Source organism: Pempheris klunzingeri, chromosome 14 (genome assembly GCF_042242105.1).
Source record: "Pempheris klunzingeri isolate RE-2024b chromosome 14, fPemKlu1.hap1, whole genome shotgun sequence".
Classification (NCBI taxonomy): domain Eukaryota; kingdom Metazoa; phylum Chordata; class Actinopteri; order Acropomatiformes; family Pempheridae; genus Pempheris; species Pempheris klunzingeri.
The window spans coordinates 14,430,600-14,450,128 of record NC_092025.1 but is presented as its reverse complement, the minus strand read 5'-3'; the positions used below and the strand labels follow the sequence as shown (position 1 = coordinate 14,450,128).

The following is a 19,529-nucleotide window of genomic DNA, read 5'->3' as shown; positions in this document are numbered from 1 at the left end:
TACAGTGGGGCAAAAAAGTATTTAGTCAGCCACCAATTGTGCAAGTTCTCCCACTTAAAAAGATGAGAGGCCTGTAATTTCCATCATAGGTACACTTCAACTATGAGAGACAGAATGAGAAAAAAAAAAAAATCCAGAAAATCTGATTTTTAAGTCTGATTTTTAAAGAATTTATTTGCAAATTATGGTGGAAAATAAGTATTTGGTCAATAACAAAAGTTCATCTCAATACTTTGTTATATACCCTTTGTTGGCAATGACAGAGGTCAAACGTTTTCTGTAAGTCTTCACAAGGTTTTCACACACTGTTGCTGGTATTTTGGCCCATTCCTCCATGCAGATCTCCTCTAGAGCAGTGATGTTTTGGGGCTGTCGCTGGGCAACATGGACTTTCAACTCCCTCCAAAGATTTTCTATGGGGTTGAGATCTGGAGACTGGCTAGGCCACTCCAGGACCTTGAAATGCTTCTTACGAAGCCACTCCTTCGTTGCCTGGGCGGTGTGTTTGGGATCATTGTCATGCTGAAAGACCCAGCCACGTTTCATTTTCAATGCCCTTGCTGATCGAAGGAGGTTTTCACTCAAAATCTCACGATACATGGCCCCATTCATTCTTTCCTTTACACGGATCAGTCGTCCTGGTCCCTTTGCAGAGAAACAGCCCCAAAGCATGATGTTTCCACCCCCATGCTTCACAGTAGGTATGGTGTTCTTTGGATGCAACTCAGCATTCTTTCTCCTCCAAACACGACAAGTTGAGCTTTTACCAAAAAGTTCTATTTTGGTTTCATCTGACCATATGACATTCTCCCAATCCTCTTCTGGATCATCCAAATGCTCTCTAGCAAACTTCAGACGGGCCTGGACATGTACTGGCTTAAGCAGGGGGACACATCTGGCACTGCAGGATTTGAGTCCCTGGCGGCGTAGTGTGTTACTTATGGTAGCCTTTGTTACTTTGGTCCCAGCTCTCTGCAGGTCATTCACTAGGTCCCCCCGTGTGGTTCTGGGATTTTTGCTCACCGTTCTTGTGATCATTTTGACCCCACGGGATGAGATCTTGCGTGCCGCCCCAGATCGAGGGAGATTATTAGTGGTCTTGTATGTCTTCCATTTTCTAATAATTGCTCCCACAGTTGATTTCTTCACACCAAGCTGCTTACCTATTGCAGATTCAGTCTTCCCAGCCTGGTGCAGGTCTACAATTTTGTTTCTGGTGTCCTTTGACAGCTCTTTGGTCTTGGCCATAGTGGAGTTTGGAGTGTGACTGTTTGAGGTTGTGGACAGGTGTCTTTTATACTGATAACGAGTTCAAACAGGTGCCATTAATACAGGTAACGAGTGGAGGACAGAGGAGCATCTTAAAGAAGAAGTTACAGGTCTGTGAGAGCCAGAAATCTTGCTTGTTTGTAGGTGACCAAATATTTATTTTACCGAGGAATTTACCAATTAATTCATTAAAAATCCTACAATGTGATTTCCTGGATTCTTTCCCCCCATTCTGTCTCTCATAGTTGAAGTGTACCTATGATGAAAATTACAGGCCTCTCTCATCTTTTTAAGTGGGAGAACTTGCACAATTGGTGGCTGACTAAATACTTTTTTGCCCCACTGTATATGAGAAAAAAATGAAATCAATCAAAAACTAATCAATCACACTTATACATCACGAATATCTGCATTTTTTTCAAGACGGTAGCTTGAAATAATGTATATTTAAATGTAAAATCAAAGAAATCAACACAAAGGAAATATGTTTGAATTGCTCTTGTTTCATGGCATGTTCTTAACTTTGATTCTCTCCTGTGAACTGCACATCTTCAATAAAAGCTGACTATTGATGTTTCTTATATGCACTGATAAAAAAAATTGCAAAACCCAGGGATATACTGTATGTGTAAGTTGAATTCTGAAACCATCAAGGCCATTAAAATCAGATATCCGCTCAGGAAGCAATCATAGATTATATGCAACAAAAAACCTCCATAGCATATAATATATAATGTGCAAAGGCAGACTGAGAAAAACCACAGAGCTGCAACACTGTCTACTATCTCTTATTCCACAGTCACAGAATACAGGTTTCACATGTAGGCTGAATGAACAGAGTGCCACGCCCACTTAACACACACACACACACACACACACACACACACACACACACACAAAACACACACAGACACACACACACAGAGAAACAAAAAGGGACGCAGGAGACACTGGCAGCACGGCTGTGACCGTGACAACGAGTTTCATGAGTTTGAGCAATACAGTCAAAGAAAGCAACGGATTGAAACGGTAGTATAGTTTGAATGAGCAGCTGCTGCTTCACCTGGATGCACCATGGTGAGGAGGTCTGACAACAGCAGTGCAGCAGTAGATGCATTGGCTGTAATCTGATGTTTTTTTTCGGCTTTTAATGTTCCAACAGGTCTTACCTACAGCAGAAATAAAATCGCAGGCATTCGGAAAATGAGCCGTTGGATTTGTGTTAAGAGCAGCACATGCAGAGTCGTTCGCAGCCAGGACACAAAGAGCAAACAAAACGCTGCTGCATTAATTATGTTACTCTCAAAGTCCCCTCTCAAAATGTTCTTTTCTTATTACTTTACTTTTACTTCACCATGTAGAGTGATGCATGTGCAGAGATTTACACGTTCCACAGTCATCCGCTAAAGAAAGTTTCCCTGTGCTCACCTTAAATCTCAGTTCAGTTTACCTACAAGATGATTTTGTGACATCACAAAGTTTGGAGGCCAATTATGGTCTTATACACAACTTACACAAGAGTGATGTGGAAACTTGAAGCCTCGAGGTTACTTTTGGTGCATTTTTCAGTAAAGTAGGAGGCGTCTTGCATCCAGCAATTGGATTTGTATATTCATAGATTCAATTAGATTGCAATGAGGGAAAAGAGGTAGGTATGTTTTTAATAATAATAATGTAGTTAATTTAACTCAATTTGTGGAAAAAACATTTCTGGGGGTGGATATAATAATTAAGGCTATAAGCTATATGACCTTTGGATGGTGATCGTCCCAGCTAATTGATGGTCCTCTCAACCACAAAAACAAAAGTTTTGCCACCAGTTGTTTTTGTCCAGAAATCATTAAAATGTTTCTTACACTGGATAAGTAACAGTGCATTAATGTATTATCTATGGTAATTTAATTTAAGGTGCCACATATTCACTCACGGCAATTCTCCACCTCCCACACAAGGACATCAGTTGCCTCTCGAGAGAAGCTTTTGTAGTGAATCCTCACCCAACTGTTCTCTGTATCACAGACTTGAGCTGTGAAGCAGAGACCAATGCTTTTGAAAAGAAAGTGGAAAAAAAAAAAAAGGCAAATTTGATTGATGATGACTGACACGAGCAAGTACCACATCCTGATGATATATTTCTCATAATCACATCCTGTTTCCAACCGCACTTCAATTGTGCCACATGCCTCCAGCAATGAAATATCCAAAAGTCAGCTGCCACAGCGTGAGTGCAGCACTCTGCACCATTGATTCTTTAGAACAGAGCCCAGAGACACCAATTTGTCCATGGACAGCAGCCACAATAGACCAAAATATAATACAGTGTTTTGAGTAATGCCTGCTATTCGCACATTTTTCTCATTCTCTTTCTCTTAAATTTATGATTCTCCTGCTCTCTTGATATTACTAGTGCTGTCTTAGCCGACATCATAAGTGCAACACGCTCTCATCCTTTCTCTGAGGGGTGCTGAAAGGCATTTTGGGAAATCATTAACCTAAAAGGAAGCAGTCTAAAGTGTGTCCAAATTCAATTCCAAAGAAACATTATAAAGTATGCACCAACACAGAGTGTGAAAGAAATGATTGTATTTTACCATGTACTCAAGTGCCACCGTCAGGGACTGTAGCGGTGAAAAGCACAACATGTTCGTCAAAGTAAACTATAAAATGTGTTGTCGGTCCTTGACCTCCAGAACGACACATGTCAGAGTTTTCTCATCTAACACCTCTAACCTTTACCTTGACAGGACGACATCACCATTTAACTTTTCTGCTGTTATATCGCTGTAGTTAACCTTTGATCAGATTTGAGCACAAAAACAGCTTAGGTTTAGAGAAACATTGTGGTTTGGGTTAAAATTATGACTTTGTTAAGGTAAGGGGATCTTCGTCGCTATAGTTACAGTAATAAAACACTTGGTTCCTGTAGGGCAATAGTATGCAAGTATTCACCATCCTCTTGTAGAAAAAGGGTTATATAAGAGCATAGTTTCCATTTTTTTATGGCGCAAACTCAAAACGTAGTAAGAATTTATATATTGTACACACAACGATCACAGGAGGATGATTGGGTGTGTTCAACAAACAGTATAATTACAAAGCAACTGCTGAGCTCTACAGACTGATTATATCTAACATTATATACATTTTTAATAATACCAGGGCTGTCTGTCAACAAGCAAGACCTCATATCATCAGAAGGATGCAACAATCACATAGAAATTATACATCTAATGGCTTCATAATAATAATATACCTACACCAACATCAAATTAAACCTGCTGGGTTCATGTAAATGCATGATTATGCTTGATGTATCTACTGGTGCCAGTGTAAGCTATCACTTCTATGGAAGTCGGTGCCACTATGACATAAAATGTATTGCTCCAACGCTCTCTGATGCCACCCTTAGCCTTCGTAGGAGTGTTCTTTAATTCATTCAACCACCTATTTGGCATGCATGCCATATAAACATGCCAATGTCAGCTGAATGTGCCAATTATACTGCGCCTACTTGGACAGACCACTAATGTGCACCTACAACATTTCCTGTCATCTCTGCATACACTCATTTCACCACTTATCCATGATGTGCCTCGATTCATGTTGTTCGCATATAAACTGGCTCACACTCGCAATTTAAAGTCTTTCCATCTCTGAAGAGATTTCATGCATAAGTGCGGGCACATTGTGTGCACATTGCATGCTGGCCTTGGTGCTGGCATGGCCTCTGGCTTTCCAAGTGGAGCAGACAAAAACATACATAAATGCCCTCAGGCCAAATCTGTTTATGATGGAGCGAGAGAGGGCAATAGGGAAGGTTTATTTAACTGGTGGTGGGTAGGAGAGAAACAAAGACAGGAGAAGATGAGAGGCATCACGGAGTAGAGAAAGAAATCGATGAGGAGCTCAGAGAGAAATGATGATGATGCTGGTGGAAACAGTTTGAAAAAACAACAGATATTGTGGGTGGACAGGAAAAGACAGATGAGGGGAATAATGGAATGAGTAGGGCGTTGAAGGGGGATTTGGGTAATTTATGTAAAAAGTGGAAGGTGGCAGGAGGGGAGGGCTGGAGAAAAGAAAGAATGGTCTCCTACAAAAGAGGAAAGTTAGAGGGAGGAAATCTGCACCTACAGCTGCCTGCTATGAGCATATACAATGAAACAATGGAGAGTGCTGCAGAGTACCTGTGCCGCTGCCTCTGGAGCCCTTTTTAACTGGGATCATACATACATTCATGCACCAGCACATACACTCACACAAACACACATAGAAAATAAAGCCTATAAATACCCTTGTGAGAGTGAAGTGTCCTTGATAACACTGTGAAATCCTTGAGCAGAAACAGGCAGTCAAACTGCCTATCAAAATGTTGTGTAAGACCAGCAAGAGATGAAGTTGGCAAACCGACGAGCACCGTCCTCGCAGAGCTTTGGGGAAAACACAATTTCTTCTTTCCTGCCGGTGGATGCATGTTGTGGATTAAACAAGAATTTTTAAGTTATGCACATCAAAGCACAACATGTAGACAGTTGATGGGAGGCTGTGTGCTGGCTGAATTCAGTTTTCACACAAACTTGAATCTGACCCCCTGGAGCACTTTTATGTTCGCACATTTGTTTGAGTCTTTTCAGATACAAAAACAAAATATTACAAAAAAAAAAAAAAAGAAAAAAAATCAAGTGTGTGTAGTTTGCACCCATTGCTCTTGGTTCAGACGAACAATCCCCTCAACTCTATTGCCTGCTTTGCTTTTGTTGTGTCATACTTTCCTATCACAGCCTTTAGGTTCTCACTATAGACTCCTAAGCCGATTGAATTTGTCGACTTTCTAGCGGAGAAACTTGAATAGATTCAAATGTGTTTATCATTGACTTGCACACTTTTTTCCGTTTTCCCATTTTATTCTTATGTTTTGTAAATGCACTTCAGTGTGTTTATGTTTTGTCTTACTAGAGCAGCTATAATCCATATGTTTATAATAACGTTGTATCAAATGTGAAAAGCGGATCACTCCAATAGATGAACTTATAGAGTTATCACGCAAATTTGCAGCTTCCCTTGGCTTTACAGAGCTTTATAGTGAGTTTCAACTCATTGTTAGCTTTATGGCCCACAACTTTACTATTTTGGTTCACTCTCACAGCTCTCATAGCGTTGTTCTCATCCACAGCCAGCAGCTGTTTGTGAAAAAGCTCTAAAAACCGACTGTACTCCACCTGCTCAGACACAATTAGCGACTGACTTGAAGCTAAAGAGCCAGATATGTCCCTAAGGAATTGGTAGAGACCAAAATTGGAGCTTCAGAGAGTGAATATTGGACAATAGGTGGCCAAAAACACGAAACTAAAAGAAACTGAATGAAAAGTTCACCATATCAGCCTTCAGCCTGACTATGTAACTTCTGCTGCTGCCACAAATGGTAATTAAAGCACAATTCTGTTGATATCTGAGCGATAAAGTGCACCACGCTATTGTAACGGGAGCAAAAATAGCTGAAGGGCAACAGACTTCAACGCAAGAGCAGGCCAGGGAGCAAAGAAAAATCTAAAACATCTGCACCCACAGCATTTAGATCATAGATGTGTTACTAATTAGATGAGTAGAGCCATAGTTGGTGGTGTGTGATGTGAAGTGTCACACACTTCTCATGAGAGATCGTACCCATTGAACCTGGTGCAGGAACATGTGTTAAGGGTGCGGAGTGGGAATGACAAAGGCACCATTCTCCTTAATACAAGTCAATGTATCATCAAAATGCTTTTGAACCTGTTAATTTAAAGTAAACTAGTTGCATAATATTGCTTTAAAAGGTGATAAAATGCCAATGTCTGTGGTCATAAAAACAGCTGCTGTTTAAGAGCACAGTATTGACCGAATGATGTTCCTTTATTTATAAGATGTTTACTTTTACCTTTGTAATAAGAACCACTAAGCATGTCTTTGTTTGCTTCAGCGGCTCAAACAAGCTGATAATGTTCACATTGGTTAATGTATTTATACAAATCACAAATTTGCTTGATCACTTAATGACTGCCATCAAATGAAAGGTATCAAAGAATAACACAGTAACAGTGGTGTAGGTGTGGGTGTGGGTGTGGGGAGACCCGCTGAATGATTTTTCTAACGATGACTGCTTTAGATTCATGTGTAAGTCAGTCGAGGCAAAATAACAGCACATGAAGGGAATCATTACGTGAGCACTTATTGCCACTCAAAATCCGGTTCCTCCGCAGTGAAGGAGAACAGCACCATCACTATGAATTTCCTGTGTATATTTTAGCCTTTATTACCCAGAAAGTCGGCTGAGCAGGCTCGCTGTCTTTCAGCGAGGAAAAAAAAATTAATTGAAATCGGCTTCGCATTGGATTTCCACGACATAATGAGCACATGGCTAAATAGACCACCACAGCATCCAAAACCTCCATGAAGTGCATTCTTTCAGCTGATTTCATATTTTGTACTCCATATTAAGGTAATATCAAAATCAAATTAGGACATAGAACTTGGTGAGCTAATCGTTAACTATTTTTATTCAATCATAAAGATGTCTTGATCTGCCCCCCCCCCCCCCAAAAAAATAGCCATCATTGAGTTGATACCTCTTCCAGTGACATCAGGAAGCTGAATTTTGCCTCCCACTGATCCTTTTCTTTTCCCCTGAGCTCTCTTTTTCTGTTTATTCAGCACCACCATGTATGACTCAAAGTCTGCCAGACGATCCCCCAAGCAAACAGGATCACACAAGCAAGTTAGCACAGAGCAGCTAACTGTCAGGCAACAAAGGAGCAATTGGTTTCCTCCGGCCTGCATCCAGGACACAGCGAGGACAAGGACCACCTTTGACGTCAGAAACACAGTCCTTTCTCGAGTCTGGCTCATCAATGCATTTGCCAGCTTAGAAAGCAGCACACCGAAGCACCTCTCTCTTTCCCCTCCGAGGACTGGTAACAAACTTTATCTGGGCGTAACATAGAACGTAACTGTACACGTGGCCAAGCAATGGTTCAACCTCCTTATCGCATTGGTTTTGATTTGCTTTAATGTTGTTAATCTACTGTGTGGCTTCAACGCTGAGTTGACGTTGGTTCTGCTCACACAGACAAAGAGTCTTGCATGCACACTAACCATCCTTTCATAACCTGACACCTTTATCCTACACATTCACAAACTGGCCTCCGTCGAGAGACAAAGTCTTCAGCACATGGCGTTTGCTTTTATCTTCCTCTGACCCACACACCAGGGGGTCTGAGTGGCAGCCATTAGTCATCTTTTAATTCTCCCACCTTTTGTAGTCCTACATTGTCTCAGCCGGCACACAGCTTCGCCTCCCCTTCCTTTGCATATTCACACACACACACACACACACACACACACACATCGACTCTCCCCATGGTTCTTCAGTTAAGCACATTTAGTTAGACGTTCTATATATTTGACTTTGCCATGTTCTGGTAAATGTTTTAATACACATGCTGTCCTTTTTAATGTTGTACAAGAGTGAATACTACCAACCTCTACTGTCAAGAACTCCAAAATCCCTAAAGTAGCTATCAATGTTAATTTTGGTTGTAGTTGTTACGTTAATTATCAATACCAACATGATTGTTTAGTTTCTTGAATCATGTTCAATCAAATTATTAGTTGAACCAAATTATTAATTATCAACTGCCTATCTTTTTCTTTGTTTAACGAAGTGGTGCCCCCTTGATCTGGACTTTACAGCGAGTCCTATTTATCAATATAATTATTTCTGATAATTCTGACTTATTTCTGATTGCCAAATTGCCCCAGAAACGGTGCAACGCCAAACAATGTTCAAATGACACGCTTCAAATGACAAATGTAAATTGCACCGCAGTCCACTTATGCTTCCTGATTAAATCTCTTCTCCAGATTGACACTCACACACTCCTGTTAGTTTTGTCGCACCTGTTAGAGCGGGACAATTTGCTCTGTTATTATCGTTATGAAGTCACAGAGTTTGGAGACATCATGTTATTGCCAGCATAGCGAAAGCCAACTTCCGTCTCACTGGAGGTCTAATTAGCCAGACTGCTTTAAAACACCTGTACCTTTAAGCGTAGGCGTCCGTTACATTGCCACATAAGCACAACACTTCAATGAAAGGCATTATTCCAGTGTAACGCCTACAATACATCTGTCAGAGGTCTGTGTCTCAAGTGTAAATGGTTGTAAACCGATGGTTCCAGGTCTTGGTGTAACACTATGTAGGCGTTCCATGTACTAGTTCTCGGGATTGTTGGTCACTCACACACACAGACACACACAATGGCTTGACTGAACTACAGTGTGTTTTAAGATAAGACTGCGGTCAGATAGACTGTGATCAGGGCTACGACCTCAGTGATAACTGCAGCTCATTTCCATTCGCTGTCCTTGTAGCCTCACACTCTTCCTGCAGATAGAGACAAACTGCATATTCACCAGGCTGAAGGTCCCACATTCCCAGAAAGAAGATATGACAGACAACCTTACCAGCAATTCAGTTCACTACTGCTTAGCACGTCACATTCAGATAAAGTTCTCCAAGGATAATACAAAAAAAAAATGTATTTCTCTTAATCTCTTCACTATGTGCTCCTCTGTCCCATAATGCCTTGGGGCTGGCTGGGGTTGCAGACTGACGTGTCTCCATCTTAAGTCTCAATCACCAGCAAGGCATTAAGTTAGAAATGACTTTCTGATCTCACTGACTCCTTTTTAGATTTGCTGAACATCGAGTTGCACTCTGCATCTGCTTATGCCAGCAAATTAAAAATGTCCAGATTCTTGACCCGGCAAGGTTTCAGGGAAAAGTGAATCCCAAAAGTAGTTCATCTGAATTGTTAGTGGTTTGAATTGTGTGGAACATTTTCCGTTCAGTTCTTCAGTGACATATGAATCAAAAGCAACCTGTAATCATTCACTTATCTCGCTTAATACTTTTCATTTTGGTTTAAAATTAAGTTTGTATTTGTATATTATAACATTTAAGGCATCAAGTCGGATTAGGCCGTTGTTAGAAGACACGATTAGAGGCTACGGCCTCAATAACCAAAGAACAACAGAAAGACACACGTAATGGAAAAAGTTAAGGGAAAGGTGACACTGGGATAAAAAGCTCACTGTGGGTTTGTTTTAATCTCCCAAACCTTCACACACAGCATGGCAGGCAGCAGGCAGGAGATGGTACTGATGGTGCTCTGAGTGAGGGGAGCAGGCAGCTTGCTGCCAACATAAATCAGTGTCATGCCCTTGAGCCACACCTTAGCAGAGAGGCATATGACTGAGGCATTGTCCTTGCTTTGCAGTGTCTGAATGTACACTCACTGTCAACATATAGTAGCTTGTAATGTTTATTTAATTTGAATGTTATTTCCCAGTTCAGTGTACAACAATTGTGTGTGGTGCATCTAAGAGCTGTAAAATGCCCGATTTATCAGCGAAATATGAATTTGAAATCAATATTTTTGCAGGGTTCGCAAAGTTAAACGAGACAGTTAAGACCTTTTAATACCACATAGAAAACAATTTAATACTCGTTGTGGTCATGCTGGTCAAGATAAGAGGGTTATGATGGAAAACCTGTGGGGACAAAATGGCCTAGAATGATTTTGCATGGTTTCCATTTTTCAGTACTTCCCATATAGATAAGAATAAATTCTAATGATATAATTATTAAAAATTAATTAAATGCAACCTGGATCAGGATAAGCAGCACAAAATGAATGGATAGATGAAACAAACCAATGAGAAATTATGATTCAATTTAAACTCATTGAGAGCACTGCTCATTGTCCGAGCAGTGGTGAAAGTGTTTGCTACCGGTCTGATGGTGCTGACTGAGACGCCATGAAGGAGGCTGGCTGGCTGGCTAATGTCAGCCACGGGCACGCGGACATTCAGGAGTCAGCTTGTTTTGCTTAGAGCTGGAAGGTGTGTGACTGCACTTGAAGCTGTGTGCGGTCACCAAAGCTAAACTAGCAGCTGAATGATCTGTCCAGACTGCGAGGACGCCTGCTTGTAAGCAACGCATCGTTTTCTTTTTCTGCAAGTGTTAAATACAAAACATGTAACATGTGGATAAGGAGGATTTAGAGTATTTGCAATTACTTTTTCAAAGAGCGATGTGTGATGAGTAGTAGTTAAAGAAACTTGCTCAACTGATACCCTGTTAAACCAACAGTGCCAAAAGACAAATAGATAAACACTGTTCTTTTCTCAACATCCTTTTAATCACTCTTTTTTTGACATATTTTGGAAGACCAGAAAGCAAACTTAACGCTTGATTTAAAAAAAACAAAACAACTCAAACACAAACAAGCAGCACGCTGCAAGAACGCTTAAGCCAATTGCCACCACATGCACTTTTGCCACATTATCATTTTTAAAACAAAACAATCAAAATTAAATCTGACTCATCCCTCTCTTGCTCAACTAACAATGAGCGGCATCACCAACTCAGACTTGAAACTAAAGAGATGAGTCACTTGTATAAAACTAGAAAAACCCTTGACCTTCATATGTGCAAGATACATGAAACAAACGAAAAATGTAAGCAGGTCTAAAGCGCAATTCTATGTCCTCAAACAGCCGGACCTGTGCTTTAAAATATCAATAAATTAAAAAGGTAAAAGTCGCTTCCATCACATTTTCAGAGTTGGAAAATGGCCTGTTGAAGGAAATGAGTAACTGAATATCAGTCTTTTGTTTGGCTGCCATTTAATCAGATGAATCACTGGCCGCCCCTCTGCTGCCTCAGTCAGATATGCTGCTATCTTGTTGGAAAAAGTCGGACACCAGTCAGATACCAGTTGAAGACACGTACGTCACCAGGCAGCCGTTTGGATGACTGGGACCACGTTCATCTGGCCAATCTGCGGATGTTACCGAGGAGCCTCCTGCTGTATTCCCTGTGGTCGACTGGCTGGACTTCCATCACAGTTACCTTCACTCGACTCTCGTCCTGCAGAGGGGAGAAAATGATTTAAGGGCAGCCACATCTGGAGGAGAGACATTTCTAACGTCTGTAACCAGCGCCATCTAAGAAATGAATCTTGCAAGAGAATGATAAGTGAATTCATGTAAATAGAAACCAAAAGCCCAAATCTGTGTAAAGTGAGTTCTCCAGTGGTCTACGGTCTACCTGCTGTTGGCTGGTCTTTGGTACCTTCTGTAGTTCAACTGTCCAAAAATGATTCAAACCATGACAGACCTTCATAGGTATTTTCCTATGTGAGGAGAGAGCGACATCTCACTCCACTGACAGGCAAGTCCTTATCCTGTTTTTCCGTTCATACTAGGATGAAGAATCCTGTTCACACAGACTGACACACTGCATGCACTATGGGCAAGTCTTACTCTGACGGTCGCTATTTTTGATCACACACCTGGAAAAGTGTGCCACTATGACCACCGGCAAGAATGAGCCGTCCCGACATTAGCTCAAGCATAACTGCATATTTGATATGTATTTCTAAGTTCTCCTGCTTTGATTTGTTTGCGAATCCAATATGAAACGTGGTGATGGAAGTGCAATGAAGAGATCTTGCAACACCCATTTTGGGAGCTACTGTTGTAGACTACAGATGACGCGGATGGAGGTGTTGAATTCAAGGGTTTCTAAACAAGACAGATGTGTGGATAACCTTCTCCAAGACAGTCTCAAACGAGGCTAATCTGACATGGAAAAAAACCAATTCAAATGAAGAGAGAACACCAACACTGGCCAACAAATGTGGACCAGCTGCGGACGAAAAAATGAACAATACATGTGGTTTTTCCCTGCACTTCTTAGTACACTCAAAATATTATTATTGCCCTGCAGTGATTATGACACACCACATGATGAGATCTGGCAGCAAGTCCATTTAGATTGACTTGAGTAATAGAAACAGAGACCCCAGGCTTGCAGCAATACAACAGGACTATCCCACCTGATTGGACTGAATATAATTTGGTCCTAGCTGGACTTTGGTCACAGTCTGTGTCCAACTTAGGAACCGTGAAAACCTCTATGGTGAATGCAATTTTCACAGGAATAAAAAGTATAAATAGAACGTCACATGGGGGCGAATAATTATACACGCATGCCAATTTCCTATGAAAAAGCTCAGGCCACACAATTCAGTGTCTTTCATTCTCAACAATTCTTGGTAAAAACTATCCTTCAGCGACATATAGGTCACATAGAATATAATAAAATAATGCAGTGGTTTATCATTAAAGCAAAAACATTTTCACAATAATCAGAGTCACTATGTGACACATTAATCCTGGGAAAATTCATTAATCAATTAGGGATTCAGGAAGCATAACCAGCATCAATGATTTAACACGTGCCCATTATCTCATGTGTGATTCAACACCTCTATTAGTATTTTTAATTTGCATCTACCTGAGGATAGCAGGCAAATTAAACAATACAGGGGGCCGTCGAGACAAAGGTCCCACTTGACAACAGCTGACAACTTATTTAAAAATAATGGTCTTCGAAAGGACGGGGCACTGTGAGAAAAGAAAGCTTATTAATTTAATGTGCGTACACTAATATTCCAATCACATTTGGAGAAAACAATTACTCAGTGGCCTAACATTCACCCCTATTCTCCAACTCAATTTCAGATGGTGGGGTGAGGTTGCGTTCTTCCCTGAGGAATTAAACAACACAACTTCTGGATGCCGACACGCTGACAGAACATGTACACACACACACACACACGCGCACACACCACATGCACCTCTTACTGAGGCCACAACCTTACAGAGAATTAATGAGATAGTGTACTGTACGGAACAATAAAATTACATAAAACTGAGGATTCCAGCAGAGATGTTTGCATAATGGATGTAAATAATTATAGAACTGTATAATATTTATAAAAGGAACCTTCTGCTTCTAGACATGCTCGTGGCGTGGCTCTTTGGTTAGTAATGTCTGTCTGTCGGCCCACAACTTTGGTCCAGACTTACATAACTCCTTAACTAAAGGCTGTCTTGCCACAAAACGTTTGTTAATGGTCCCCAGAGGATGAATCCTTTGAGTTTGGCATTTCAATTTTCATCAAGTGGCATCATCAGATTGTTCACTTATCCAGCAAAATGAATGGATTGCCACCCATTCCGTAGAAGTTGAGATATTTTACTGGATAAGTGAACATTTCACAGTAATTCATTTTTCTCAGATGATGAATCCTTCAGACTTGACTTTTCCTCTTGTGTCATCATGGGGTTTACATTTGTGGCCGTTACAACTACTGAATGGACTGTTGATAAATTATGGCACATTCATGTTCTCCCTTTGATGGATTGTGATTACTTTGGTGATCACTTTTCATCTCGCACTACAAACTAGCTTCGGTCAGGTTTAATTAACATTCCTGACTCAATAAAGACACAGTGGGTTTCATCAAACTATACTGCAGGACTACTGTATTGTTACATCTTTTAGGACTGAAGTCAGTTGGTAGACATGCTCTTCATTCATTCATTCATTCATTCTTACACCTTGGAAAGACCAAAAAAAAGAAAAAGACCAAATTCTCACTGATTGAACAATTGCTGTTACTTTCCTTAGACAAGAAGTCTTTTTAATCCATTATTTTGTGTATTTATTATCCCGTGACACTGTAATTCACCACTAGGGGAGGACTGGCACTAAATTTAGGAGAGTGATTGATATGAGAGAGCCGTGTAGAGGTGGAATTATCTTCCATCTGTCCCCTGCATGTAAAAGAACATGGAGCAGCAGACGAAAACACGTGTGTGCATGTTGGCAGTGCAGTGAATGAGGTTGAATACTCCCCGTCTTTGATATAATCTTCACCAGCCCCATTGTAAGTGCTCTGTCAGATACAAATTCAAGAAGGAAGTATCAGAAATACTTTGAAATCTATAGGATATAGAAGAAATGCTGAAGGTTCAAAGAATTTGTAACCCCTTTTCAGATGCTCAGGGACAGCAAAAATCCCTGAATGCAATGTTGACAAGACCTGCTAAGAGTGCAGTTGATTGATGATGTAAAGTGAGTGTGTTAAGAGTGTGTGTGTGTGGCTGTCAATGACCTGTCTGTTAACATAAAGCAGGAAAAACAGGTCCCCTCTGACACCGATGTATTCACTGAGACAAAATCAATTAATTCACTCCAGACAGACAGATGCACTCAAACATAAGCACACACACATCCAAAGCCCTCAAGCAGACAACAGCCCCCCCCCCCCCCAACACACACTATTCTATATGGATTGCAGACTATTGGTTTATGAACTGGATTAAATATACAGTGCTTGGCACTACTGGAAACAGATGTAATTTTTTGTCTTGTTTGGATTTGTTTATTGTGCCTTGTGCTTGGGGGGCTGTGTTTGTGTGTTTGTATATCTGCTGTATATTCATTGTTGGATATCTCCTGAAGCATTATTTGTGGGAGATTTAGGTTTTGGAAGATGTTTTTGTTTATGTCATGCTGGAATATTTGGTTTGTTGTTAGTTAATATGTCTAAATAAATACACAAGGGAAAGGTCATGTAAATGACCACAGATAAAATATTCATTCATTCCTTCTCACACATATACAATATGGTATCACAGATCTAATTAGATTATTAGATTAGATTCAAAGACCTGGAGTCAATATAATTTTGCATCCAGTTATTGATTGGAAATCAATCAATTTCCCAAATTCTAAGTGCTTCGGTTATCTTGGATCGGCTTTTAAACAAATGCAAATTGGATGCTTATGTGAAAAATGCACGCATCTGTGCTCAGTGAATCCAATCCTGCAGACCAAATCTGATCTTCACCATCACCTGAATTTCATCAACTCCACCTGCGGCAGAGTGAGATGTGCCTCTGCTACACTGAGGTATGCAGCACAAGTGCCTGATTCATTGCACGCTCTCCTGCCTTTGTTGGGCTCCACCTTAATGAAATGCGACAGTTAAGAATGAATTTTATCTAAATACAGCATAGCGGGATTTTGGACATTTTTCTGGCAAGTTTAATGGTAATTAACAGTCATTGCTGTGGTTATTTGTACTTTGTGCTTTCAGGGATGCTACAATGCGGCAGTGAAAAAAGTAAGCAGGGAACTTGAACTTCTTTTACTTCTCTATTTTCCTTATTTACACAACAAGTTTGCCTTTTTTCATGTGTACAACATTATGAATGTGTATGTGCACCGATATTTTTATCTCACCCCTCTGCTTTTCATCCCCTCTTCAATTGTGGCACTCCAATTACAATCAATATATCCAACATATAGTATATAGTAGATATATATCGATGTAACATTTATATATTCAGTCGTATTATTACAGAAAAATTATACTACCTATACATTTCAAATATTTTATATGAAGTTGGGGTATTTTATTTTGAAACCCATCTCTCTGGGATACATGTATATGGTCCAAGTACTGTAATGAATATAGCTTTTAAATTGGAACTTTACATTTATGCATCTTATTTACTTTTTTTTTTTTCTTTTCTAATTAGTTCTCTACCTCTTTAAACTGTTTCTTGTACAGTTGTTACATGACTCTCCCTTCTGGTGATCAATTAAGTCCAACATCTTAAATCATGGAGTAATAATAGAGTAAGAAAACAGCCATTTATGTCAAAATGGTGATTTGTTTAACTTTTAACAAATCTGTCATAATCTGTAGTCCAACACTTTGCGACAGTCAAATTTTAAAAAAATTTAATCTGAAAATCAAGAAAAGTAGCAGAGACTTCTGCACCACGGCAAGGCTTGTGCTGTTTAATATTTATAGTTGATGGCAGAAAAAAAAACTTTTGGGGATTTGAGCATGTGCTTGTTAAGTCTAAAAATTGGTAGTTTATCATCTCTGCTCTGTCCTGAAATAATACAAACTTGACTTTATGTTCAAGAGAAGTTCAAAAAGGACCTTTAAAATATGATCGTAAGCACAGTTGTTCTGCCTCTCTGTGTCCTTGTTATGGAAAATGACAAAGCACACATTTTGTAACTTCATTAATCTTGTTAAGATCTGACATTTCATTAGATTGTTCTATTTTTATGAAAACACTCTGCAAGAAGTCTGATCTTTTTGTCGTGTCACACTTACAAGTCTACGAGAAAGAACTGAGGTAAAAAGACACACTGAACAAGTGAATCACAGACTCTCTGTTCTGTGCTCGTCTTTTTGAATCATAAAACAGTAAACTCTGACTAACACCCACTGAAAATTATTTCTGAATACAATGATAAGCCCTGTGTAGAATAGGGGTCTGCTCAGAGATCATTATCTCTACTTTGTGGAACACTCAAATACCAATTTTACATTGTTCCTAATTGTTCTAAAGCTGATGGGCTTTAGATCAATTATTGCCCCTTACTCCAACACTACAAAAATGTGACAGTTAATTAATGAATCAATTATAAAAAGGTACAGGACACTTAACAGTGCGATCTTGTAACTGTGTGACGGTCTTGACATCATTTCCCAGAACACTTGTTCTGCACACCTCTACTTTCCCTCTGAATATATAAAGTACTATCTTATGTTGGTACAGAATCACCTTTGATGTGTGATGAACAGGTGACATTTTTGCTGGAAGTGATTTACAGTTATTACTGTTTAATTAGACAATTAGAACACAACTGTGTTATATAGCTATAGATTTGGGCAGGTTTAGTGTTAAAACATTGCTAATTTAATGCATCTGTCTCACTCTCTCTGCCTCAAATACAGGCACGCACTGCAAAATACAAGCTTTAATGACAAGAAGTCATTGTGCCTTAATATGCTGTTCATTATTGAGTTGCTATATTAAACTAATTTGGTGTAGTTATTCTAAAACTGGTCATATTTCTTACCCGCATTCATGCTCAAGGAAATAAAGTAATTGCTCAGTTAGTTGTTCTGAATGTGAGAAAGATGCTCAATAGTACAGTACATCACTTGAAGCAGCCACTATAATACTGTTGACTTGCTTTTCATTTTTCATATTATCTTTTAAGTGGATGATGTGATTTAGCATGAACATTCACACAAGGTGGTGAACCGAATGATCCCATGATGTTTCCTGTAATGGACATACAGTATGGTGAGCCCCACTACTGGTAAGGCTGTAACTAAAGCAAAATCCTCCCTTTTTGCTTTAGTTTAGTTTGTTCGGACTAACACTTCTGTACCGTGGGTTTAATGAAAATAAATAAATTAATTAAAAATAAATCGCAGCCTCTGCTTGCATCTGCTGGTGGTGGTAAGTAGGAATGGCATTTATTGTGAACACACAGTCAAGCTCATTTCCCTTCGCAAGTGAAGACTCTTCTTCATTTCAACAAAATTCTCTGTATGTTAAATTAGACTGCAGCTGCAGATAATATGCATTCCTGTGTCGAGAAGTTTTGAAATAATTTTTCGAGACTGAAGAATGGGTTATGAACTGCATGGCATTCCTTGTAGGTTTCCTTGAGGTCAGGACGCAGACCATTCAGAGCTCATCCTACATCTCAATCATTTCGCTCAGGCTCTCGGTATGTGCCCCAAGTAGCAAATTAGCCTCTGAATAATTAAGCTAATTAGGCTTAGACAGACAATAGCTAAATACTAATTAGTGCCTAATTAAGAACAATGAATCCACAGCTGTATTTGTTTTCTATTATCCAAAGAGCACTGGCTACATAACAAGTCCCTCGTCACTGTGATACTAATTGAAATGATTTTGGATTCATGTTGTGTCACTGATATTGTGTTGCGATTAGATTGCATATTGCGCGTCTTGTTTTGTGGCTTTACATGCTTGAGACCGCAGTTCAGCAGTTCAAGATAATCACTGACGACACTTTGTCGGTACAAATTCACAGAGAGCATGCAACTAATTAATTAAAACAGCACACCACAATGTATAGCGACCATATCGGCTTAAAGAAAAACATTAAAAGTTCACTTTTTCTTCGTAGTATTCACAGTAAAGTTTTTAATCAAGCAAGCTCTGCACGCCTTTATACTATCTAATATTGAGAAAACTTTACTATAACGTCTGCCTGCAACCAGCTCATGCTGAATGTTGCCGCTGATCAGGAAATACAATATGCCTAAACTAAACCTGTAAACACCGCAAGCTTTGCCATCTCATCATGTTGTAACCGTGATACTTTTTACTATTTGCAAACAACTTGAAAAGAGCTGCTTGATTCTGGCAAAAACAGGATGTTGTGAGGTTGACAGTTATTAAATTACAATTACAATTTCATACCTGAAATGTGCTCATTGTGAAATGGAAGACAC

At 39.7% G+C, this 19,529-nt stretch overlaps 2 protein-coding genes across 2 annotated transcripts in view; both read right to left on the bottom strand.

Annotated features, from left to right (window-relative positions):
• Positions 1-19,529, bottom strand: part of smg6 (SMG6 nonsense mediated mRNA decay factor) — a 208,532-nt gene that overhangs the window by 163,651 nt on the left and 25,352 nt on the right. The window lies entirely within an intron of this gene.
• Positions 11,500-19,529, bottom strand: part of LOC139213553 (replication protein A 70 kDa DNA-binding subunit-like) — a 38,304-nt gene continuing 30,274 nt past the window's right edge. The window contains exon 17 of the mRNA XM_070844283.1: positions 11,500-12,238. Within this exon, the coding sequence (XP_070700384.1) occupies positions 12,137-12,238 (102 nt within the window). The 3' untranslated portion in view covers positions 11,500-12,136. The remainder of the gene's footprint in view (positions 12,239-19,529) is intronic.